This window comes from Mirounga leonina, unplaced genomic scaffold (assembly GCF_011800145.1).
Source record: "Mirounga leonina isolate KUSES-001 unplaced genomic scaffold, KU_Mleo_1.0 Mir_101664, whole genome shotgun sequence".
NCBI lineage: Eukaryota > Metazoa > Chordata > Mammalia > Carnivora > Phocidae > Mirounga > Mirounga leonina.
Genome location: NW_023270175.1, coordinates 7,711,018 through 7,737,300, shown reverse-complemented (window position 1 = coordinate 7,737,300; position 26,283 = coordinate 7,711,018). Strand labels below are relative to the sequence as shown.

General features: G+C 41.1%; 1 protein-coding gene across 1 annotated transcript in view; it reads right to left on the bottom strand.

The window, feature by feature from the left end:
- Positions 1–26,283, bottom strand: part of LUZP4 (leucine zipper protein 4) — a 42,103-nt gene that overhangs the window by 5,730 nt on the left and 10,090 nt on the right. The window contains 8 exon segments of the mRNA XM_035005496.1: positions 130–182; positions 1,445–1,526; positions 7,164–7,252; positions 7,540–7,724; positions 7,813–8,134; positions 8,209–8,379; positions 8,381–8,716; positions 10,422–10,526. Coding sequence (XP_034861387.1) covers positions 130–182; positions 1,445–1,526; positions 7,164–7,252; positions 7,540–7,724; positions 7,813–8,134; positions 8,209–8,379; positions 8,381–8,716; positions 10,422–10,526 — 1,343 coding nt within the window.

Below are 26,283 nucleotides of genomic sequence, written 5' to 3'. Positions count from 1 at the left end.
AAATTGTTATGGATTGTTCAGAATCAGATTCTAGAGGCCCCCGGGGTAAGTTACTTTTATTTGTTTTTGTTTTATTTTTTCCCCCAAGAATAATTAAATTTAATTGTACAGATGTCTATCGACAATTACCTTTCATGTCTTCGATCATTTTCACGGAGGCTGCCGTCATTTTCTGGTGACATCTAAATGGGAAAAGTTGAAACAAATCATGCAAAATGCTTCCGTACTCAGCACAAGGTGCTTATTTTCTACATCTTCAATTGACTAACATTTCCAGTAACAATATTATCTTTGCTTGATCCTTGGTCTACCGTTCAATTTCAGATTTTTCTCCCCTATTCACTGATGCAAGAATGTCAAAACCATGGGGCACCTGGGTGGCTCAGTCGTTAAGCGTCTGCCTTTGGCTCAGGTCATGATCCCAGGGTCCTGGGATCGAGCCCCGCATCAGGCTCCCTGCTCTGCAGGAAGCCTGCTTCTCCCTCTCCCACTCCCCCTGCTTGTGTTCCCTCTCTCGCTGTGTCTCTCTCTGTCAAATAAATAAATAAAATCTTAAAAAAAATTAAAAAATAAAAAATAAAATAATACATGCTACTGGGGTACCTGGCTGGCCTCAAGGTCTTGAGTTCAAGCCCCATGTTGGGTATGGAGCCTACTTAAAAAAAATACTACTACTAATAAGCTATTTTTGTGGGGCGCCTGGGTGGCTTAGTCTGTTAAGCATCTGCCTTCAGCTCAGGTCATGACCCCATGGTCCTGGGATCGAGCCCCATGTCATATCGGGCTCCCTGCTCCGCAGGAAGCCTGCTTCTCCCTCTCCCACTCCCCCTGCTTGTGCTCTCTCGTTCTCTTTCTCGGTCAAATAAATAAATAAATATCTCTAAAATTAAAAAAAAGTTTTATTTGTATCATCTTATCTCCCTTGTGTCTAATGCCCACTTAGAGGCTAAATAATGTAATACAGGATGAGGGTAATGGAAGTAGGAACCTTTTGTAAGCAACTGTACTACAAGGCTAGAAACACTTGACTCATGTTGACATGTGTGACATACAGGACTTCTTCCTACACTGTTGGTAAAAAGGTTTTAAGAAAGTATTAGTAGGGGCGCCTGGGTGGCTCAGTCGGTTAAGCGACTGCCTTCGGCTCAGGTCATGATCCCGGAGTCCCGGGATCGAGTCCCGCATCGGGCTCCCTGCTCGGCGGGGGGTCTGCTTCTGCCTCTGACCCTCCTCCCTCTCGTGCTCTCTGTCTCTCATTCTCTCTCGCAAATAAATAAATAAAATCTTTAAAAAAAGAAAGTATTAGTAATCATCAGTACATGCAGATGCCAAAACTAATTACTAGAAGGAAAATGGCTTCAAAAAGAAAAGCCTTTTCAAATGAAAATGATATAAAAAAACTCCATAGACTCTCTGCTAGAAAACTGAAGGCCCTAGTACTTACCCTTCGATTCTTGTTCATTTGATCATGTCTTTGCCGCATCTGCTTCTGGAAGTATTCATTCCTTCTTTTCATTATTAAAAGCCTGATACAAATCATAAATGTTGAAACTTTAAAAAGCAACCTTTTATTTTGTAAGAAATTATGTAAAACGCATGTTTCCAAGCAATATTATTTTATTACCCATATTTCAACATCTGAGCTAAGACAGAATGCTGGATGCAATTAAAATACAGAAGAGTGTTTTGGTAAGTGATTTTCAGCTTCAGTGTGAATTATTACTTACCGCATGCATAACAAAGATCAGAAGTTAATCAGGCATTTGGGTGACTATTTTTGTTTAATTTTTTTCAGGAGTGATGTCAGCAAGATGGCACTTAGAGACTCAATGCTTTGTTTCCTCAAAATTCCTAAGTTGAAGCCCAAACCCCCAATGTGATGGTATCTGGAACAGGGGTCCTTTGGTAGGTAATTAAGTTTAGATGAAGTCATGAAGCCAGGGCCCCATGATGGGATTAGTGTCCTTATAAGAAGGGGAAGAGATCAGAGTTTGCTGTCTCTCCACCATGTTAGAACACAGAGAGAAGGTGGCTGTATACAAGACAGGAAGAAAGCCCTCACCAGACCCCAGCCATGCTGGCACCCTGATGTCAGACTTCCAGCCTTCAGAACTGTAAGAAATAGACTCCTGTCATTTAAACTACCCAGTTTGAGGTATTTTGTCATGGCAGCCCAAGCAGACTAAGACAATGGCAGACTAGGAAGCTATGGGTCCTCCTTGCCTGAGAGATAACACTGAATTAAAAGCAATATATAGACTAGAATACCTCTATGAGAACTCCAGAGACCAGCTGAGAAGCTATAGCACCCAGGCCATTGTAAAACCAAGAAGGGATTCCAGTGAATGGGGTAGGAATATCCGCGACAGTTAGTGTACCCATTTGTGTCTCTTCCCCTATGCTGCAAGCAAAGAGCAACCGGGAGGAAGTCCCATACTAGGGCTCCTCCCTTGGGATGGAAACTAAAGAGTGGACCATGTCTGCAATGTTCTGGTTTCTCTGGGGGCTGCCTGAGGGGCTGGTTTTTGTCTCACCAGACTCGGAGCATTCATGGGACCGGTCCCAGAGTCTGGAAGCTATTGAAAACAGAGGCAAGCAGCACGTTAGAGCTGCGGTTCTGTAGGCAAATGCCAAGGGGCGCAAGATTATAAAAGGTCTGAAAGGTGCTAGAGCTCCCAGACAGTAGATTTGTGGTCTTCCCCTGCATAAAGCCAGTATGCAAAGACTGGGAAAGGTGTTTGTTGTTTCAAATGCCCAAATCCCTTGGAGCGCCTGGGTGGCTCAGTTGGTTAAGCATCTGCCTTTGACTCAGGTCATGATTCCGAGGTCCTGGGATCAAGTCCCACTTCAGGCTCCTTGCTCAGCGGGCAGCCTGCTTCTCCCTCTCCCTCTGCCTGCCGCTCTCCCTGCTTGTGCTCTCTCTTTCTCTGTCAAATAAATAAATAAAATCTTAAAAAAAAAAAACAAAAACCAAATGCCTAAATCCCAGCAAAAAGTATAAGACATACAAAGAAACAGAAACCTGGTCCAATCAAAGGACCAAATTAAAACTGCAGAAATCAGCCTTGAAGAAATGCAGATTTATGAACTACCTGACAAAGAATTTAAAATAATAATCATAAAGATCCTCAATAAGTTAAAAGAGAACACAGATACACGACTAAAAGAAATCAGGAAAATGATACATGAACAAAATAAGAATATCAGCCAGGAGACAGAGACTATAAAAAATAACCAAACAAACTCTGGAGCTGAAAAATACAATAACCGAAATGAAAAATTCGTTAGAGGGGTTCAACAGAAGATTGGATTAGGCAGAAAAAAGAATCAGCAAACTGGAATACAGGTCATTTGAAATCATTGATTTGGAAGAGCAAAAACAAAAACGAATGAAGAAAAATGAAGAGAGCCTAAGGGATTTATGGTACATTATCAAGTGGGCCAATATATGCATTATGAGAATCCCAGAAGGGTGAAGGGGGGAGAGAGCTTATTTGAAGAGGTAGAAGCAACCCAAATGTCCATTGATGGATAAATAAAGTGTGGTATAGACACACAATGGAATATCTTTCAACCTTTAAAAGGAAGTAAATCCTGTCACATGCTACAACATGGATGAACCTTGAGAATATTATGCTAGGTAAAATAAGCCAGTCACAAAAAAACAAATACTACGTGATTCCACTTACAGGAGGTATCTAAAGCTGTCAAATTCACAGAAACAGCAAGGAAAATGGCAGTTACCAGAGGTTGGGGGTGGAGGGAAAATGGGAAGTTATTATTTAATGGGTGTAGAGTTTCTGTTTTGTGAGATGAAGAAGCTCTGCAGATTTGTTTCACAACATTGTGACTATACTTAACGTCACTCAAGCATACGCTTAAAAGCAATTAAGATGGTAAATTTCCTGTTGCTTTTTACAATTTTTTAAAATAAAAAGGTAAAATTCATGAACTCTTAAGATGTTACCAGTTAACATAGATCCTTAGTCACATAGTCCAAATTTCTCCTTTCACATATTAAGAGATTGAGATCCAGAAATAGTAAGTAATGTGCTCAATATACTTAGTGACAGAGTTGGGACACAAAGCCATATCTTCATATTCTTATATTGTCTCCACTCACTCATGATACTTATACTCCATTAGGGGCCTTTCATTTAAAAAAAAAAAAAAAACAGACCAGGGGTGCCTGGGTGGCTCAGTGGTTAAGCATCTGCCTTCAGCTCAGGTCATGATCCCAGGATCCTGGGATCCAGCCCCACATCGGGTTCCCTGCTCTGCGGGAAACCTGCTTCTCCCTCTCTAACTCCCCCTGCTTGTGTTCCTCTCTCGCTGTCTCTCTCTCTGTCAAATAAATAAATAAAATCTTAAAAGAAAAAAAAAAAAAAAAAAAAAAAACATAGACCAGATTCTCACTGCCATCTTCTTTCAAGAAATAAGAAAAATACTAACAATTGGGTACCAAATGGAGCTAGGGAATAGTGAAGAATTTGGGAATAAAAATAAGGAAATCAATCACTCTGAAAAGACATCTGTTTTTAGAGTGATACATAGTAAATTAGGGATTTTAGATCCAAAGATCTGATTTGTCGATTATAATCAGGTTTGACTCTGTTGCAAGAATTACTTGGAATGCTGGAGTGGTAATAAGATGTCAGTTGTCACTCTATAATTGGAGTTTAAATGGCAAGCACTCCAAAACTAAGTACCTCATTTCCTCTGAAGCTATTATCTGTGTTTAGAAAAGCTTTCATCAGGTGGATAGCCCAGCTGATGTAAAGATATGTGCACTTTGCCATTCATTTCATGTAAATTACTTAGTGGAGAGTACAAAAGACAGTTTTTGTTCTGGTTGGCTTCTCTATTTACACATCACTTTCGTGGCCAAGGAAGGTCTCTGTCTCTGGATATCATTACCATGTCAGGAAAAAGGAGCAAAAGCTGAAATCGGGTATTCTGGAGGTGTGGAACATATAAATAAATGAATATATTTATAAATAAATAAATTCTGTTTAGAGTTTTTGAGAATCATATTGGTTTTTCAAAATTGCAAAAAGTTATTGTAAATCTCCATAAATAAATAATATTCTGAATATGCTGTCATTCTATATTCCAGATATTCGTACAACTACTTGTCTTTTTTTTTTTTTTTAAGATTTTATTTATTTATTTGACAGAGAGAGACACAGCGAGAGAGGGAACACAAGCAGGGGGGGTGGGAGAAGCAGGCTTCCCGCTGAGCAGGGAGCCCGATGTGGGGCTCCATCCCAGGACCCTGGGATCATGACCCAAGCCGAAGGCAGTCGCTTAATGACTGAGCCACCCAGGCGCCCCCAACTACTTGTCTTTTATTTAGACCACACTGGGCTTCTACATTGGTGGCTTGTTTAGGGCAGAAATGTACTTAGAACTTCTGGTTTGTCTTTATCTCCTGGTGAAGCTGGTCTGAGGGGAAGATTTTGTGTGAGGGCATGAAATTACTGAAGTCTTCATTTTATACTTGGTGGAGAAGCCAACTCCAGGTCTGAAGAGTATTATTACATCTAACTCGTCAACTTATATATGGCATTAGAATGGAAAATTACGAAGTAGAAGAATTCATCTCCAAGGGATCAGTTACAAAAGTATATTAATTTTCTGTACTTTATGCATTATTTTATTCTTTTATAAGAGTTCAGCATTTGATAACTTCAACCTTAACCAAGCAAGTACTACTTATTTGTACTGAGACTACAAAAAAAAAAAATGATAATAATAGAAGATAAAGGAGAAAAAACTGAACAGAATTGTTCATTACATTTTAAAATGTAAAACATCAGAAATATGGCATTTGACCTCAGTGGAAGTGTTATGCCACTTGACAAACAAAAATTACTGTATAAAATGAAGTAAAACGTGAAAATCCCTGAGAAATGCAGAAATATTGTCATCACAATGTTAAATTTTAATTTTTTTATAGCAAATTATTTGTATACTGTTAATATAAGAAGGATGGGGCCTTTAGCATTAAAATGGTGCCTACATCAGACATTGTCTATATACACAATAACCCACACATACATTTTGGAAATAATTTTTTAGCTGAAACTAGCAATTCTGTGCAGTTGTTAATATGTGCTAAAATATTTGACTAGGCATTTATAAGCAATGCAAACTGAAAGCAATTACTGAGAACTTTGAACTAAAAATAAACTTTAACTCAGGGCGCCTGGATGGCTCAGTTGGTTAAGCAACTGCCTTCGGCTCAGGTCATGATCCTGGAGTCCCTGGATCGAGTCCTGCATCGGGCTCCCTGCTCGGCAGGGGGTCTGCTTCTCCCTCTGACCCTCCCCCCTCTCATGTGCTCTCTCTCATTCTCTCTCTCTCAAATAAATAAAATCTTTAAAAAAATAAAAATAAAAATAAACTTTTACTCAATTACCTAGTTAATCACAATAAAAATGTCCTGTGGATTTTAAAACTCAACCAATTTGCAATACTATTAAATTACTGTGCCCCCCCCCCCCCGCTGGGGCAGACAGACCCAGCCTAACAGTTTTATAAGGCAACAGTAAATATACACAATATATTTAAAATATATTTAGAAGGTTCACGTTGCATCTATGCATAGAATAACATGCTCTCCTACAGGGTCTGATTGGAGGAAAGCAGAAAAGGTCAGCTGCCCCAAGATACAACTATCATTTGTGTGCTGAGCCTCTGAATACTCTTTAGGAAGGAGACAGAGGAAGGAAGCACAGAAATTCATTATCAGAGATTACATATTATCAAATCTAGCATACTTTGTTGTTAGATTAGCTGGCCTAGCAAGTTGGAAGTTTCAAAGGGAATGGGACACCAAGTCAATGTATTTTTATTGTGGGGAAGCTCAGTAGGAGAGGCTGAGTAAGTGGGGCTCTGCCAGGGAAAGCCAACATAGATGAAGCAACTTAACGAGGGCCCACTGCAAAACTGGATGATACGAGAGGTAGTCAGCAAGCTGAAAGAAAATTGATGCCACGTATATGTTACCTCCATTCTATTAATATCTTAGTCTCAATACAATGTCTGTTACAAAAACATATTTAGCCACTAAAATATAGATATATAAAAGAAGCATGCACTTACATTTCCACATTACTCAACACATTGTACTAACGATTAAGTATTTACTATGTTTTTACCTGTCAAAATCAGACTCAATTTTGGGTGACGTTTTGAATCTTTCCACTGGAGAATGTCTTCGATATTTCCCTGATTGGCCATGAGATCTCTCTGATAGGACGTGTGATCTCCCTAATAGGATATGCGATCTCCCTGATGGGACATAAGATCTCTCTGATAGGACATAAGATCTCCCTGAAAGGATATGAGATCTCCCTGATGGAACATAAGATCTCTCTGGTGGGACATGAGATCTTGCTGATAGGACATAAGATATCCCTGATAGGACATGAGATCTCCCTGATAGAACATGAGATCTCTCTGAGTGACCATGAGATCTCTCAGTGTGGCCACGAGATCTCTCGAATTGGCTACGAAATCTTTCTGTGTGGCCACAGGATCTCTCGAATTGGCTATGAGATCTTTCTGTGTAGCCACGAGATCTCTCTGTGTAGCCACGAGATCTCTCTGTGTAGCCATGATATCTCTCTGTGTAGCCATGATATCTCTCTGTGTAGCCATGAGATCTCTCTGTGTAGCCACGAGATCTCTCTGTGTAGCCACGAGATCTCTCTCTGTAGCTACGAGATCTCTCTCTGTAGCCACGAGATCTTTCTGTTTGGGCATGAGCTCTCTCTGACCGGTCATGAGCTCTCTCTAATTGGCCACGAGATCTCTCTGGTTGGCCATGAGATCTCTCTGGTTGGCCACGAGATCTCTCTGGTTGGCCACGAGATCTCTCTGGTTGGCCACGAGATCTCTCTAGTTGACCATGAGATCTGGCTGGTTGGCCATGAGATCTCTCCGACTGGCCATGTGATCTCTCCAACTGGCCACGTGATCTCTCCGACCAGCCTCCAGATCTCTCCGACCGGCCTCGGGATCTCTCCGACTGGCCTCGGGATCTCTCTGACCGGCCTCGGGATCTCTCCGACCGGCCTCGGGATCTCTCCGACTGACCACGGGATCTCTCCGACCGGCCTCGGGATCTCTCCGACCGGCCACGGGCTCTCTCCGACCGGCCACGGGCTCTCTCTGACCAGCCACGGGATCTCTCCGACCGACCACGAGAACTCTCCGAACTGCTAGAAGAACTCTCGGACTGGCTACAAGAACTCTCGGACTGGCTACAAGAACTCTCGGACTGGCTAGGAGAACTCTCGGACTGGCTACTAGAACTCTCGGACTGGCCACAAGATCTCTCCGATTGGTCTGGAGATCTCACTGACTGGCCACAAGATCTCTCGGATTGGCCTGGAGAGCTCTCCAACTGGCCACTAGAACTCTGTGACTGGCCACGAGATCTCTCGGATTGGCCTCGAGATCTCTCTGACTGGCCACGAGAACTCTCTGACTGGCCATGAGATCTTTCTGACTGGCCATGAGATCTTTCCGACTGGCCATGAGAACTCTCTGACTGGCTACAAGAACTCTCCGACTGGCCATAAGCTCTCTCTGAATGGTGTTGATTTTCTGATGATTGGCCTTGAGATCCTTCCAGTTGATGCTGGTTCCCCTCCGCCTGGCTTCCTCTCTTCTCTGCTTGGGGCTTAGAATTTTCATTGCACTTCTCCTGCAAAGAACCACAATTTTGCAAAAACAAATATAATGATATTTTGTCAAAGCAATTTCTATGGGCAATTAAAAAAAAAATTTCATTGCCCCTATTTTTATAGACTAAACAGTTTTCAGAACTAACTGTTCAAGGCACCAGGAGAGAATACTAAGAAACAATCTCTGCTCAATCAATGGAATTTAAAATAATCCTTAATATTAAGAATTATATTAAATTTAGGGCCTTTTATGTTGGTTAATTCTCAGTGTTTATTTACCTGCTTATTTATAGGCTGCTTGTTTAAAGAGCTTTGTCTGGGCTTGAATCCAGAGTGTTCTTGGTATGGTTTTGTATCATTTCCTTTCTCAGTGTTCTTTCTGAATCTTGAGAATCCTTTGAAAAAATAATTATTTTCTGTATTTTCAGTCAGTAAATTCAACGTATCTCTCAGAAATATTATCTGTGATCTCACTGTTTTGACGCTATGCCTTGGGTTTTGCAAAACTTGACATTTCATTAGTTTGATATCATCTGAGAGTCTCACCGAATTCTAGGAAAGTCTTTGCCATACTGTTTCTATTTGCATACCTTAATATAGTAGTCTTCTTTGTATACAATACTTCAAATTTGTTTTTATATGCCAACAAAGTTGGGGCATATCATCTATCTACTAGAAAAAGGAGAGATGGAGAAAAACTGTCTGCTTTGTATTAATCATGTAACTATTTCCCTCAGTTGTCTGCTTTGCTTTGGGTGTAAAGATAGTTTAAGAAACAAAGAAGATGGATCTCCAAAAGGCTCACAAAGATCAATTTTATGTTTAGTTAGAAACACGAGAATGGGATGGGGCGCCTGGGTGGCTCAGTCGGTTAAGCATCTCACTCTTGGTTTTGGCTCAGGTCATGGTCTCAGGGTTGTGGGCTGAAGCCCCACACTGGGCTCTGTGCTCAGCACAGACTCTGCTTGTCCCTCTCCCTCTGCTCCTCCCTGAATGCATGCTCTCTCTCTAAAATAAATTTTTAAAAAAGAAACATGAGAATAGGTCACCTCACCATTCTTAGCAGCTTTGTTCCTATAATAACCACCATCCCTCCATTTCTCAGAACCTGCTAAGCCACTGAAGGATTCGAACAAGGACTATAATGAAGCTGGGTGGGCAACTGGCAGGGACTTGGAGTAGTATGCACACTGTCAAGATGATCGCAGCCTGTTAACTAAACCACGGAGAGCCTTAATTGTTGGGAAGGCTTCTCTACAATGGCAGTCTACAGCACATTCTTATTAAAATATGCAGACTGCACTGACCGATAGGATTAGAAATACAAAAAAGGCTTTCTTCATGTTCTGTACTCTGCCATACACCATTTGATTTTTCAGAATGTGGATGCCATGGTGCTCAGATTATTAACCATGCTCTTACCCCTCCTGTATTGCTTCTTAAAGGTGGAATTGGACCAACCAGGCAGGCTTGTGACCAGGTATAAAATATTTATCATTCTCATCCTGCTCTCCCTTATGGAAGAAACACATATAAATTTTAAAAATTGTTTTCATTTGTCATGGCATAAATTCTTACCAAACCTATATGCCTACATTTCCAAGAAAAATAAAACTAGGAACATAATGAAACTTTAGAATACATTCCAAGTTTGAGAATTTGCTTACCTAGTTATTCACAAATATTTCAGATTCTTTGCAACGCTTGATTTTTAGTATACTTTACCTCTTTGCTGGCGATGCCTATGAGCCTTTGCTCGCTGTCTTGAAATTGGGTTCTTTTTTGTACGGTTCTGTGTTCCATTCTTTTTTGGTTCAGTGTTTTTACTTTCTAACTTTTTAAGGATTATAATGTCATCTGTATTAGAAACACATGAAAAACAAAGACAATAGAAAAAGCCAAATTACAACGTGTCTCAAGTGAATAATCTATATTCTACCTCATCATATTTCAGAACATTGTAAAAATTAGTAGCCCTGAAAAATGATAACAGTATAATAATAATGAACTTGTAAAACCATAACAAAGATCAAACAATGCAGACACAGGGTATCAGATTGGATAAAAAAAAACAAGCCCCATCGTTATGCTGCCTGCAAGAGACTCATTTTAGACCCAAAGACAGCACCTCCTGATTTAAAGTGAGGGGGTGGAAAACCATTTACCATGCTAATGGACATCAAAAGAAAGCTGGGGTGGCAATCCTTATATCAGACAAATTAGATTTTAAACCAAAGACTGTAATAAGAGATGAGTAAAGGCACTATATCATACTTAAAGGGTCTATCCAACAAGAAGATCTAACAATTGTAAATATCTATGTCCCTAACATGGGAGCAGCCAATTATATAAGCCAATTAATAACAAAATCAAAGAAACACATCGACAACAATACAATAATAGTAGAGGATTTTAACATCCCCCTCACTGAAATGGACAGATCATCTAAACAAAAGATCAACAAGGAAATAAAGGCTTTAAATGACACACTGGACCAGATGGACTTCACAGATATATTCAGAACATTCCATCCCAAAGCAACAGAATACACATTCTTCTCTAGTGCCCATGGAACATTCTCCAGAATAGATCACATCCTAGGTCACAAATCAGGTCTCAACAGGTACAAAAAGATTGGGATCATTCCCTGCATATTTTTGGACCACAGTGCTTTGAGAACTAAAACTACTCAATCACAAGAGGAAAGTTGGAAACAGCTCAAATCAATGGAGGCTAAAGAGCATCCTACTAAAGAATGAATGGGTCAACCAGCAAATTAAAGAAGAATTTAAAAAATTCATGGAAACAAATGAAAATGAAAACACAACGGTTCAAAATCTTTGGGATGCAGCAAAGGTGGTCCTAAGATGAAAGTATATAGCAATACAAGCCTTTCTCAAGAAATAGGAAAGTTCTCAAATACACAACCTCACCCTACACCTAAAGGAGCTGGAGAAAGAACAGCAAATAAAGCCTAAACCCAGCAGGAGAAGAGAAATAATAAAGAGCAGAGCAGAAATCAATGAAATAGAAACCAAAAGAACAGTAGAACAGATCAACGAAACTAGGAGCTGGTTCTTTGAAAGAATTAATACGATTGATAAACCCCTGGCCAGACTTAACAGAAAGAAAAGAGAAATGACGCAAATAAATAAAATCATGAATGAAAGAGGAGAGATCACAAGGAACAACAAAGAAATACAAACAATTATAAGAACATATTAGGAGGAACCACATGCCAGCAAATTAGACAATCTGGAAGAAATGGATGCATTCCTAGAGATGTATAAACTATCAAAACTGAACCAGGAAGAAATAAAAAACCTGAACAGACCCATAACCAGTAAGGAAATTGAAGCAGTAATCAAAAACCTCCCAACAAACAAGAGCCCAGGGCCAGACGACTTCCCAGGAAATACTACCAAACATTTAAAGAAGAATTAATACCTATTCTTCTGACACTGTTCCAAAAAATAGAAATGGAAGGAAAACTTCCAAGCTCATTTTATGAGGCCAGCATTACCTTGATCCCAAAACCAGACAAAGACTCCATCAAAAAGGAGAACTACAGACCAATATCCCTGATGAATATGGATGCAAAAATTCTCACCAAAATACTAACCAATAGGATCCAACAGTACATTAAAAGGATTATTCACCATGACCAAGTGAGATTTATTCCTGGGCTGCAAGGTTGGTTCAACATCCACGAATCAATCAATGTGATACAATACATTAATAAAAGAAAGAACAAGAACCGTATGATACTCTCAATAGATGCAGAGAAAGCATTTGACAAAGTACAGCATCCTTCCTTGATCAAAGCTCTTCAGAGTGTAGGGACAGAGGGTACATACATTGATAGCATAAAAGCCATCTATGAAAAACCCACAGCGAGTATCATTCTCAATGGGGAAAAACTGAGAGCTTTCCCCCTAAGGTCAGGAACATGGCAGGGATGTCCACTATCACCACTGCTATTCAACATAGTACTAGAAATCCTAGCCACAGCAATCAGACAAGAAAAAGAAATAAGAGGCATCCAAATTGGCAAAGAAGTCAAACTCTCACTCTTTGCAGATGATATGATACTTTTATGTGGAAAACCCAAAAGACTCCACCCCAAAACTGCTAGAACTCATACAGGAATTCAGCAAAGTGGCAGGATATAAAATCAATGCACAAAATTCAGTTGCATTTATATACACCAACAACGAGACAGAAGAAAGAGAAATGAAGGAGTCGATCCTATTTGCAATTGCACCCAAAACCATAAGATACCTAGGAATAAATCTAACCAAAGAGGCAAAGAATCCGTACTCAGAAAACTATAGAATACTCATGAAAGAAATTGAGGAAGACACAAAGAAATGGAAAAACATTCCATGCTCATGGATTGGAAGAACAAATATTGTGAAAATGTGTATGCTACCTAGAGCAATCTACACATTTAATGCAATCTCTATCAAAATACCATCCACTTTTTTCAAAGAAATGGAACAAATAATCCTAAAATTTGTATGGAACCAGGAAAGACCCCGAATAGCCAGAGGAATGTTGAAAAAGAAAAACAAAGCTGGGGGCATCACAATTCCGGACTTCAAGCTCTATTACAAAGCGGTCATCATCAAGACAGTATAGTACTGGCACAAAAACAGACACATAGATCAATGGAAAAGAATAGAGAGCCCAGAAATGGACCCTCAACTCTATGGTCAAGTAATCTTCGACAAAGCAACAAAGAATGTCCAATGGGAAACAGACAGTCTCTTCAACAAATGGTGTTGGGAAAATTAGACAGCCACATGCAGAAGAATGAAACTGGACCATTTCCTTACACCACACACAAAAATAGACTCAAAATGGATGAAAGACCTCAATGTGAGGCAGGAATCCATCAAAATCCTAGAGGAGAACACAGGCAGCAACCTCTTTGACCTCAGCCACAGCAACTTCTTCCTAGAAACATCACCAAAGGTAAGGGAAGCAATGGCAAAAATGAACTATTGGGACCTCATCAAGATAAAAAGCTTTTGCACAGCAAAGGAAACAGTCAACAAAACCAAAAGACAACTGACAGAATGGGAGAAGATATTTGCAAATGACAGATAAATGGCTAGTATCCAAAGTCAATAAAGAACTTATCAAACTCAACACCCAGAGAACAAATAATCCAATCAAGAAATGGGCAGAAGACATGAACAGACATTTCTGCAAAGAAGGCATCCAAATGGCCAACAGACACATGAAAAAGTGCTCAACATCACTGGGCATCAGGGAAATACAAATCAAAACCTGAATGAGATACCACCTCACACCAGTCAGAAGGGCTAAAATTAACAAGTCAGGAAATGACAGATGTTGGCAAGGATGCGGAGAAGGGGGAACCCTCCTACACTGTTGGTGGGAATGCAAGCTGGTGCAGCCACTCCGGAAAACAGTATGGAGGCTCCTCAAAAAGTTGAAAATAGGGGCGCCTGGGTGGCTCAGATGGTTAAGCGTCTGCCTTCAGCTCAGGTCATGATCCCAGGGTCCTGGGATCAAGCCCCACATCGGGCTCCTGGCTCAGCAGGGAGCCTGCTTCTCCCTCTCCCTCTGCCTCTCTCCCTGCTCATGCTCTCTCTCTCTATGTATCTCTGTGTCTCAAATGAATAAATAAAATCTTTAAAAAAAAAAAAAGTTGAAAATAGAGCTACCCTATGACCCAGCAATTGCACTACTGGGTATTTACCCCAAAGATACAAATGTAGTGATCCGAAGGGGCACCTGCACCCCAATGTTGATAGCAACAATGTCCACAATAACCAAACTATAGAAAGGGCCTAGATGTCCATCAAGAGATGAATGGATAAAGAAGATGTGGTATATATATATACAATGGAATATTATGCAGCCATCAAAAAATGAAATCTTGCCATTTACAACGACATGGATGGAATTAGAGGATATTATGCTAAGCTAAATAAGTCAATCAGAGAAAGAAAATTATCATATGATCTCACTGATATGAGGAATTTGACAAACAAGACAGAGGATCATAGGGGAAGGGAGGGGAAAATGAAACAAGATGAAACCAGAGAGGGAGACAAGCCTAAGAGACTCTTAATCTCAGGACACAAACTGAGGGTTGCTGGAGTGGCGGTGGGAGGGATGGGGTGGCTGGGTGACAGGCACTGGGGAGGGTATGTGCTATGGTGAGCACTGTGAATTGTGTAAGACTGATGAATCACAGACCTATACCCCTGTAACAAAGAATACATTATATATTAATTAAAAAAAAAAAAATCTTGCAGGACACCACTTTGTATAATTAATTTGAAACAGAATTGAAAAGAAAATGCTATTTTAATAAGAATATCACATTCAAATGGAGGATCACTAGCTGGGGTGCTGCTGGGTGCTGATGCACCAAAGATTTTTTTAATCTCCAACCCCTCCCCCTCGTCAGCCCTGAAACAATGGCCAACCAGGCTTGCAGGGACACAGTGAGATGGGTGACTTCCTAAATAGGAGAGCAAAGCCTCAGAGAGGAGAAAGTGAAGAGCAAGCTTCTCCCTGAGTCAGTGGTTTCACAAGGCCCTGAGGCCATGAGGGAGTGCTCCAGGACCAGTCTGTCTTGTGGCCCTCACGGACAATTTTCAGTGATTACATTTTTCCTGACTTCTGAGTCACCAAAAATAAGGCAAGCTCCATCTTAGAATCACATGAGGATTAAATAAGATGGAAAAAGTCTTGCGCTCAAGCAGTACTACAGCTACAGTTGAGAAACATCAACCCAATGCTTTATTCCAGGGATGGCTGAATGGATAAACCCTGTGGATCCATAATAACACCTTGAAATTGGGTAGTACTTTAAAGTTTACAAAGCACTTCCATATAAAATCTCTTGACACAGTACCTGGCATACATGTGACACTCAGTAAATGAGACAATAAATGAACAAACGCTTATCGAGGGTCTCATGTATGTCAGATAGTGCACCCCCACTCTTAAAGGGCAGCAGAGATTAGCCTCACTTTCTTTTTTTTTTAAAGATTTTATTTATTTTTTGACTGAGAGAGAGCCAGCAAGAGAGGGAACACAAGCAGGGAGGAGTGGGAGAGGGAGAAGCAGGCTTCCCGCTAAGCAGGGAGCCCGATGGGGGGCTCGACTCCAGGACCCTGAGCCGAAGGTAGACGCTTAATGACTGATCCACCCAGGCGCCCCATCCTCACTTTTTAAAGAAGGAAACAGACTTACACGACTTTCTTTTTTTTTTAAGATTTTATTTATTTACTTGATAGAGAGAGAGATAGAGCACAAGCAGGGAGAGTGGCAGGCAGAGGGAGAAGGAGAAGCAGGCCACCCCCATGGAGCAGGGAGCCCGATGCGGGACTCAATCCCAGGACCCTGGGATCATGACCTGAGCTGAAGGCAGATGCTTCACCAACTGAGCCACCCAGGCACCCCCTTACCTGACTTTCTTGAGGGCAAAAGATTAATATGTTAAGAAGCCAGGACAGATTCTAAGTCAAAGATTCTTGCCACTACATTACACTTCCTCCTTCAAGAGCTCAGCTATCCCTGGGGCGCCTGGGTGGCTCAGTCAGTTAAGTGTCTGCCTTCCACTCAGGTCATGATCCCAGGCTCCTGGGATGGAGTCCTGAGTCAGAGTTGGAGTTGGAGTCGGAGCTGGTGTTGGGCTCCCTGCTCAGCAGGGAGTCTGCTACTCCCTCCTTCTGCCCCTCCCCCTGCTTGTGCATTCTCTCTCTCTCAAATAAATAAATAAAATTTAAAAAAAAGAAAAAAAAAAAGGTCAGCTATCCCAAGAATAAGGAGAGCAGCACCCAGGCTAGTGACCCTACATTTGAATGTGATATTCTTAATAAAATAGCATTTTCCTTTCAATTCTGTTTCCAATTAATTACACAAAGTCAAGTTTAGCACTCAAGTAGTATAAGGCCACTGCTAATACAGTATTCGAGCACTCACTTTGACCTGTCCCCCGGCTTTACAGAGATTGACTGTCATTGTTCACATTCAACAAATAGATAAAGGTTTCATACCTGCTACTTGGCCAATAGCATCAAGGTATTTTGACTTACAGTAATTATTCTAGAAGAGAGATGGTAGAAATAGACTATGATATCCATCCAAATCTACCAAAAGGAGACTCTCTGGGTGAAAAATACATTATTTTCCCACTTATTTAGCCTTACTCTGTTTATCACCCTAAATGTACTGACATTTACATTTTCATAAAAATAGTCACTGATTTCATCCAATTTAGCCTCATAAGTGATAGTACTGGCTTTTCTTTAAAATATCAGCAGCCCTGGGGCTCCTGGGTGGCTCAGTTGGTTAAGCATCCAACTCTTGGTTTCAGCTCAGGGTATGATCTCATGGGTCCTGAGATCAAGCCCCACGTCCCTTGGGCTCCACTGTCAGCGGGGAGTCTGCTTAAAGATTCTCTCCCTCTGCCCCTCCCCACACTCACGTTTTCTCTCTCTCTCTCTCCCCCCCACCTCTCTAAACTAAATAAATAAATCTTTAAAATATAAGCATCCCTGTATTACGGGTTCAGATTTAATGACTCCCACACCTGCTATATAAAATTCACTTAACTAATGGGAAATTCAATTTTGTCTTTGGTATTTTTCCATTTTTGTTATATTTTCCCGCAGTTAAATTTCATGTCAGAGGGCTCACTTGTGCAAGGGAAGATAAGCACAGCAAAGTAGAATGCAGGAAAATAAACAAAACGGACATAGACAGCAGGGCAGTCTATATAGTCAGACCTGACAGTCTATAACACAGGTAATTGAAACTCTGTTTAAAAGCTGAAAAGGATGTCATCAGTATGTTTTGGACTTAAAAATAATCACCCACATGTATGTTTCATTTAAACTGCCTCCTAAGGGGCGCCTGGGTGGCCCAGTTGGTTAAGCGACTGCCTTCGGCTCAGGTCATGATCCTGGAGTCCCTGGATCGAGTCCCACATCGGGCTCCCTGCTCGGCAGGGAGTCTGTTTCACCCTCTGACCCTATCCCCTCTCATGTGTTCTCTCTCTCTCATTCTCTTTCTCTCAAATAAATAAATAAAATCTTTAAAATAAATAAATAAATAAACTGCCTCCTAAGGCACCTGGGTGGCTCAGTATGTTAAGTGTCTGCCTTTGGCTCAGGTCATGATATCAGGGTCCGGGGATTGAGCCCCACATCAGGCTCCCTGCTCAGCGAGGAGTCTGCTTCTCCCTCTGGCCCTCCTCCTGCTTGTGCTCTCTTTCTCTCAAAAACAAATAAATAAATATTTAAAAAAGAATAAAATAAACTGCCTACTAAAAACAAAACAAAACAAAACAAAATAAAACTGCCTCCTAAATTAGCTTTCCTGAAATAAGACGAAAATATAGCATTCACTAAAATATAAAGGTGAAAAGAAGCCTAGAATCACCCTGAATCTGGAATGGAAACACCTGAGCAGAAAAACACTGATCCCTTATTTTACAAATGAGAAAACTACAGCCCAGAGAGGAGTAGTGGTGCACCCAAGGTTAGCTGACGGCAGAACTGGGATTAGAACACAGATCTCCTCAACACAAAGGGTTTTTAGTCATCCTAAGATTTTTCTTTTTTTTTTTTTAAGATTTTATTTATTTTGGGGGGCACCTGAGTGGCTCAGTCATAAAGTGTCTGCCTTCGGCTCAGGTCATGATCCTGGGATCCTGGGATCAAGCCCCGCATCGGGCTCCCTGCTCAGTGGGAAGCCTGCTTCTCCCTCTCCCGCTCCCCTGCTTGTGTTCCCTCTCTCACTGTCTCTCTCTCTGTCAAATAAATAAATAAAAGATTTTATTTTGGGGTGAGCCACCCAGGCACCCCAGTGCTAAGATTTTTCAACATTATCTGTATCCTATAGGTCAGGTAGTTCTGTACCCTGACTGTGCATCAGAATCACCTGAAGACATTTATTTTAAAATACAGAGTCCCTATGCAAGATTATGATTCAGTAGGCCTGGAGTGGGACTCAAGTATTTGTTTTTTAAAGTCCTCCAAGGAACTCTGATGTTTAACCCAAATTGTCAGCAACTGCTGTGAGCAAACAAAGAAACGTCAAAGAGCATATGAGTGAGATTATAAAACTGATGGTTTGGGGAAATAGCAATTTATGATCAGCAGTAAATTGTAGAATAAAGTCAGATTACAAAAAGGAAAACTAATTATTTCGGGGTAGGCAGAGGGACGGCAATAGTCCAAGCATGAAGAGATCAAAGTTTATACGAAGGTGGTGCCAGGGGGAAAGGTAAAAGAGAAACAAAAAGTCCTCTCCCCATTCACCTCAGGTGCAATGGGACGGGCATCCACAGACCCACTCTCTTCTACTCATCCACTTGTAAGCACAAAGCTCTTTCCCCAGAGTTCACACTATTCTCCCTGAACCACCAGTCACCCAAGATAACTCCTCAAGTCACCAAGGAAATGAGGCTGTATGGGGAAGGAAGAGGAACCCATAAAGAGATATTCTTAGAACTATAGTAAGGGAGAGGTCTTCCTAGAATTCTCTGTTTGACCCTGAAATACATTATTGTGTAACATATTATTATAAACAGTTGTTGCAATCCAAATATCACTGAATGGACTTTTGTGCACTGCCCTAGAATCCTACTCACCCTTTATAATATTGTTTCGACAGGGAAATTCTTCCTGCATCCAACAGCTGTCATACAAATGAGGTACTGGAGCACAACACCACTTTGACAGCTGGGAACTGCCTGTATATGATTAAGTACCAACTGAATAATGCAGAGACGAACTACGCCAAGACTGCAGAGAAAAGACAAACTACTGAATACTGGAACAGCTGCAACATCTTTGTGGCGGAGCTGGGTAAGATGGGTAGGATGTGAATGAGGGGAAAGATCCCGGCACTTGAAGAAAGAGAAGCAACACAAGAAAAGGCTTGGAGCCACGAATTAATACAGTGTGTTCAGGGAGAAGATCAGCTTGGCTAGAATGGAAGATTAGTGCTGGAGAGTTCTAGGGGAAAGGTTAGACTGACAAGGTAGATGATGAAAAGCCTTGAGTGTCAGGACACCTGGGTGGCTCAGTCAGTTAAGCATCCGACTTTGGCTCAGGTCATGATCTCAGGGTTGTGGGATGGAGCCCAGGATGAAGCCCAGTGTCCGGTTCTGCGCTCAGCAGGGAGTCTGCTGAAAATTCTCTCTCTCTCTCTCCCTCTGTCCCTCCTCCCCACTCATGCTCTTTCTTTCTCTCTCTCTCTAAAGTAAATAAATAAACTTTTTTTGAATAAAAAGGAGGGGTGCCTGGGTGGCTCAGTTGTTAAGTGTCTGCCTTCGGCTCAGGTCATAACCCCAGGATTCTGGGATCGAGCCCCGCTTCGGGCTCCCTGCTCGGCGGGAGGCCTGCTTCTCCCTCTCCCACTCCCCCTGCTTGTGTTCCCTCTGTCGCTGTCTCTCTCCCTGTAAAAAAATAAATAAAATCTTAAAAAAAAAAAAAAAAAAGAAAAGCCTTGGGTGTCAGTATCTCAATGTACAGTAAGGGACAGGAGCTAAGGCATAAGTAGTGGGGGTTATAGATGAGGGTGAGGGGAGAACCCCATACTATCTCTAGCAGTGCCATCTCAAACTATCAAATAATAAGCACTTACTGAGAGCATTCTATGTTCTTGGCAATATGCGAGGTATTATCTGAAATCAGGAAATTGATCAATGCTTTTTATTTTTTAGGTTTTTTTTTTAAGATTTTATTTATTTATGAGACAGAGAGAGCGAGCACAAGCAGGGGGAGTAGCAGGCAGAGGGAGAGGGAAAAGCAGGCTCCCCGCTGAGCAAGGAGCCCAATGCGGGACTTGATCCCAAGACCCTGAGATCATGACCTGAGCTGAAGGCAGACGCTTCACCTACTGAGCCACCCAGAGGCCCCAGTGCTTTTTAAATAATAGAGAGAGGGGCCTCTGGATGGCTCAGTCTGAGGAGTGCGTGACTCTTGATCTCAGGATCATGAGTTTGAGCCCCACAATGGGAATAGAGATTACTTAAATAAATAAAAACTTAAAAAAAAATAGAGAATTGATATTATCACTGCACAGCTATTTGAAAGGAAACTGCATCTTTTCTGTGATCCAATAATTTTAATTTCATTTGACTGTCTTTAGAAACTAAGTCCACATTTTAAAGGAAACTTGTTTTAGCAAAAAATGTAAAGCTGCCTAGACTACAAAAGGAGGGTAATCAAAGAAAAGGTGAATGCTAGGCATATTTAAATATAACATTACATCTTTGGGGCGCCTGGGTGGCTCAGTCGTTAAGTGTCTGCCTTCGGCTCGGGTCATGATCCCAGGGTCCTGGGATCGAGCCCCGCATCGGGCTCCCTGCTCCGCGGGAAGCCTGCTTCTCCCTCTCCCACTCCCCCTGCTTGTGTTCCCTCTCTCACTGTCAAATAAATAAATAAAATCTTTAAAAAAAAAAATTAAAATTAAAAAATAAATAAATAAATAAATATAACATTACATCTTTAAAAGCAAATGTGTTTGGTATATTCCAAGTCCAGCTGTGCATGGCTCCCAATCAAGTAGAAAAGCTTTATATAATATAGATCTTTTATCTCACCTCTCGCCAAATGCTGACTATTCCATTTCTCTTCGCACTTAGAACACCGATATGGTGTCACCGCAGGACAAGCCTGTATGACATAGTACCTGTCTAAACTATTGCAACATACAAACATCAGTATCTAAGATACAAACTGTGATGAAAGTCGAGTAGGAAATTTTAATCTTGAAAGTGCTTCAGATTCAAAATGGAGAAAAGAAATATATTTTAGTTTTATAATCTTAAACATCCATTCTATGCTGGATTTTCTAGAAATAAACCTAGTACAATTTCATAAGCAAATAAACCTAGTACAAATTCCTAAGTATTTCATATTAAATTAACAAATGTTCAAATTGAAATATAATTGAGAAAATGGTATTAGAAAAGGCATCTATGCCCCAACATAAAAATGTACCATGAGAGGCACCTGGGTGGCTCAGTTGTTAAGCGTCTGCCTTCAGCTGGGGTCATGATCCCAGGGTCCTGGGATCGAGCCCCGCATCGGGCTCCTGACTCAGTGGGGAGCCTGCTTCTCCCTCTCCCACTCCCCCTGCTTGTGTTCCCTCTTTAGCTGTGTCTCTTTCTGTCAAAAAAATAAATAAAATCTTTAAAAAAAAAATGTACGATGAGACTAAAAAAACAAAAAAACAAAAACAAACAAAACCTCAGGTATAGCCAAGTGAAAGTGTCAATAAATTTAACAGTGACATTCTTTTAATTCTTTTTCTAAATGGTTCTTTATTTGACTATAGAGACAAGAGCGTATAGTGCCCTTCCAGCTCTAAAATTCTATTAAGAAGATTATAAAATTGAAGAAAAGGGGCACCTGGGTGGCTCAGTCGTTGGGTGTCTGCCTTCGGCTCAGGTCATGATCCTGGGGGCCTGGGATTGAGCCCCGGATCGGGCTCCCTGCTCAATGGGAGGCCTGCTTCTCCCTCTCCCACTCCCCTTGCTTGTGTTCCTGCTCTTGCTATCTCTCTCTGTGTCAAATAAATAAATAGTCTTTAATAAAATAAATAAATAAATAAATAAATAAATAAATAAATAAAATAAAATTGAAGAAAAAACCCTGTAGTGTAAGAAGTCTTTCTGTTTCATAGGAATTCTTAGATAATAGTGAATGTTTAATAAATAATTGAACTGAATTGGCATTTAGTAGTTGCTGACACTAAACAATTTTCTCATACGTACACATGTGGCCTGTAAAAAGTACTTAATTCTTCTATTTTTTTTCCCCTCTAAATATACAGGTGTGTGTTAAGTGGGCCAAGGTTAATAGATGGTTACACAGCAGAAAAAAACTGAGAAACACAAGTCTTGATTTTTTAAATATAATGGTCATTTACAAACTTATTTAGAAACTTAATTACTTTCAGGGCACCTGGGTAGGTCAGATGATTAAGCATCTGCCTTCAGCTCAGGAGATGATCTTCAAGTCCTGGGATAAAGTCCCACATCAGGCTCCCTGCTCAGCGGGGAGCCTGCTTCTCCCTTTCCCTCTACCTCTCCCCCTGCTCTGTCTCTCTCTCTCTCTCTCAAATGAATAAATAAAATCTAAAAAAAAAAAGAAAAAACTTAATTACTTTTTTAAAGTTTCCGTTATTTGCACCCTTGGAATATATTGCAGGTTTTTGTTTTTGTTTTTTTAAGTGAAATTATACACAATTTTAACTCCGGACTTCATAATTCCAGAGACCACCATTTGATTTCTTGCATTGTAATGAAATTGCACAAGAATATACAGTATACATCTAGAAATCACAGATCTTATCAGCTACGATTTAGAGATGAAATCCAATTGCTGCTCAGCCTGTCCACAGAGAAGAGAAAACAAATGGCTTTTGGACCTAAGTAAGGTGTGGAACGACCTTTTCAGCATAGTCTATGAGGTTATGAAGAAGGTGTCTTCTTTTTTTAATTTTTTTTTAAGATTTTATTTATTTATTTGAGAGACAGAGTGAGAGAGTACAAGCAGGGGGAACGACAGAGTAAGAGGGAGAAGCAGGCTAACCGCTGAGCAGGGAGCCCGATGTGGGGTTCGATCCCAGGACCCTGGGATCACGACCCGAGCCAAAGGCAGACGCTTAACAACTGAGCCACCCAGGCGCCCCTAAGCAACCAACTCTTGATCTCAGCTCAGGTCTTGATCTTGGGGTTGTGAGTTCCTTTTTTTTTTTTTTAGTATTATTCTACTCTTTTTTTTTTTTTTAAGATTTTATTTATTTATTTGAGAGAGAGAGAGAGATAACAAGCAGGGTAAGGGGCAGAAGGAGAAGCAGGCTCTCCACTGAGCAGAGAGCCCGATGGAGGGCTTGATCCCAGGACTCCAGGATCATGACCTGAGCTGAAGGCAGACGCTTAAACAACTGAGCCACCCAGACACTCCTCGGGTTTGTGAGTTCAAGCCCCACATTGGGCTCCACATTGGGTGTAGAGCCTACTTAAAAAAAAATTATCTCTGGGGTGCCTTCGGCTCAGGTCATGATCCCATGGTCCTGGGATCGAGCCCCGCATCGGGCTCCCTGCTCCACGGGGAGCCTGCTTCTCCCTCTCCCACTCCCCCTGCTTGTGTTCCCTCTCTCGCTGTGTCTCTCTCTGTCAAGTAAATAAAATCTTAAAAAAAAAAAAAATTATCTTGATCATCAATTTTTTTTAATGATTTACTTATTTACTTTAGAGAGAGAGAAAGCAAGAGCAGGGGGAAGGGCAGAGGGAAAGAATCTTCAAGCAGACTCCCCGTACTTGGGGCTCAATCTCACGACCCATGAGGTCATGAGCTGAGCCGAAACCAAGAGTTGGATGCTTTCCCACTGAGCCACCCAGGTGCCCCTCAATCATTGAATTTTTATTGCCTGCTTAAATTTTGCACCCTTGGGGCACCTGGGTGGCTCAGATGTTAAGTGTCTGCCTTTGGCTCAAGTCATGGTCCCAGGGTCCTGGGATCGAGACCTGAATCGGGCTCCCTGATCAGCAGGGAGTCTGCTTCTCCCTCTCCCACTCCCCCTGCTTGTGTTCCCTCTCTCGCTGTCTCTCTATCAAATAAATAAATAAAATCTTTAAAAAAAATTTTTGCACCCTTGGCAAGTGCCTCACTTGCCTCACCTTAGTCCCAGTCCTGCCCAGTGACCAAATATTACTTTTTAAAAGTCACTTTAGGGCGCCTGGGTGGCTCAGTTGGTTGAGCGACTGCCTTCGGCTCAGGTCATGATCCTGGAGTCCCTGGATCGAGTCCCGCATCGGGCTCCCTGCTCAGCGGGGAGTCTGCTTCTCCCTCTGACCCTCCCCCCCCCATGTGCTCTCTCTCTCAAATAAATAAAATCTTTAAAAAAATAAATAAATAAAATAAAATAAAATAAAATAAAAGTCACTTTAATGCCACGAAATATTTCAGAACTCATGTTGGAGCCTGGGTGAAGGGCAAGTAACAGTCTGGAATCCAGAAGAGTAAAACCTATTGATACCCATGGTGAAATAGATTGTGAAAAACACATTAAAGAAAAAAAACAAGAAAATGTCTTAGGTACTATTCAGGGCCATTCCCCCTCAGAGGTAACATACCCTGAAGTAGGCAACTTCCTCAACCTTATAAAAAGCATCTAGGAAGGGGTGCCTGGGTGGCTCAGTCATTAGGCGTCTGCCTTCAGCTCAGGTCATGATCCCAGGGTCCTGGGATCGAGCCCCGCATCAGGCTCCCTGCTCTGCAGGAAGCCTGCTTCTCCCTCTCCCACTTCCCTGCTTGTGTTCCCTCTCTCTCTGTCAAATAAAATCTTTAAAGAATAAAAATAAAAAATAAAATAAAATAAAAAGCATCTAGGAAAAACCCACAGCTAAAATAATGATTCATGGGGAAGACAAAAGCCTTCCCCCTAAGATCAGAAACAAGTCAAGGATGTCCACTCTTACCACATCTATTTAACGTTTCACTGGAAATTCTAGCCAAGAGAATTAGTCCAGAAAAAAAAAAAGAAAAAGAAAAAGCAACCAGATTTGAAAGAAAAAAGTGAAAATATCTATATTCTCAGATGCCATGATCTTATAAAAAGGAAGTCTTAAAGATACACACACACACACACACACACACACACACAAGTTAGAGCTAATAAACAAGCTTGGCAAGGTTGTGAGCTAGAAGGTCCACACACAAAAATAAATCCTATTTCTATATACTAGCAATGAACTATCCAAAAATGAAGTTAAGAATGCAGTTCTAGAGGCGCCTGGGTGGCTCAGTCGGTTAAGCGACTGCCTTCGGCTCAGGTCATGATCCTGGAGTCCCGGGATCGAGTCCCGCATCGGGCTCCCTGCTTGGCGGGGAGCCTGCTTCTCCCTCTGACCCTCCCCCCTCTCATGTGCTCTCTCTCTTTCTCATTCTCTCTGTCTCAAATAAATAAATAAAATCTTAAAAAAAAAAAAAAAGAATGCAGTTCTACCAAGACCATTCAATAGCGGAAACAATAGTCTTTTTTTAACAAATGATGTTGGAACAACTGGATATCCACCTACAAAAGAATGAAGTTGGATCTTAACTCACACCATTTGCAAAAAATTAACTCAAATGGATCAGAGATATAAATGTAAAAGCCAAAACTAGAAAACTCTTAGAAGTAAACATAGGGGTAAATCTTCATAATGTCTTAGATAGAATACCAAATCATGAACAACAAAAGAAAAAAATCAATTGTACTTCATCAAAATGAAAAACTCTTGTGCATCAAAGGACACTATCAAGAAAGTAAAAAGCCATCCCACAATACAGAAGAAAGTATTTGTAAATTGTATACCTGAGAAAGGTCCAGCATCTGCAATATATATATATAAAACTATTACAACAATAAAAAGGCAAATAATCCTCTTTCATTTCAGCAGTCCACTCCCTCAGACCACATTTGTAAGATCCACTCTGCCTGCTCCCTGCCGCTTATAAGATCCTCCCTGGCAGCACTTCTCAGCTCCTTTCTGAGGACTGCCCTCCCTATTTGCTCATTCACTCTCATTCCT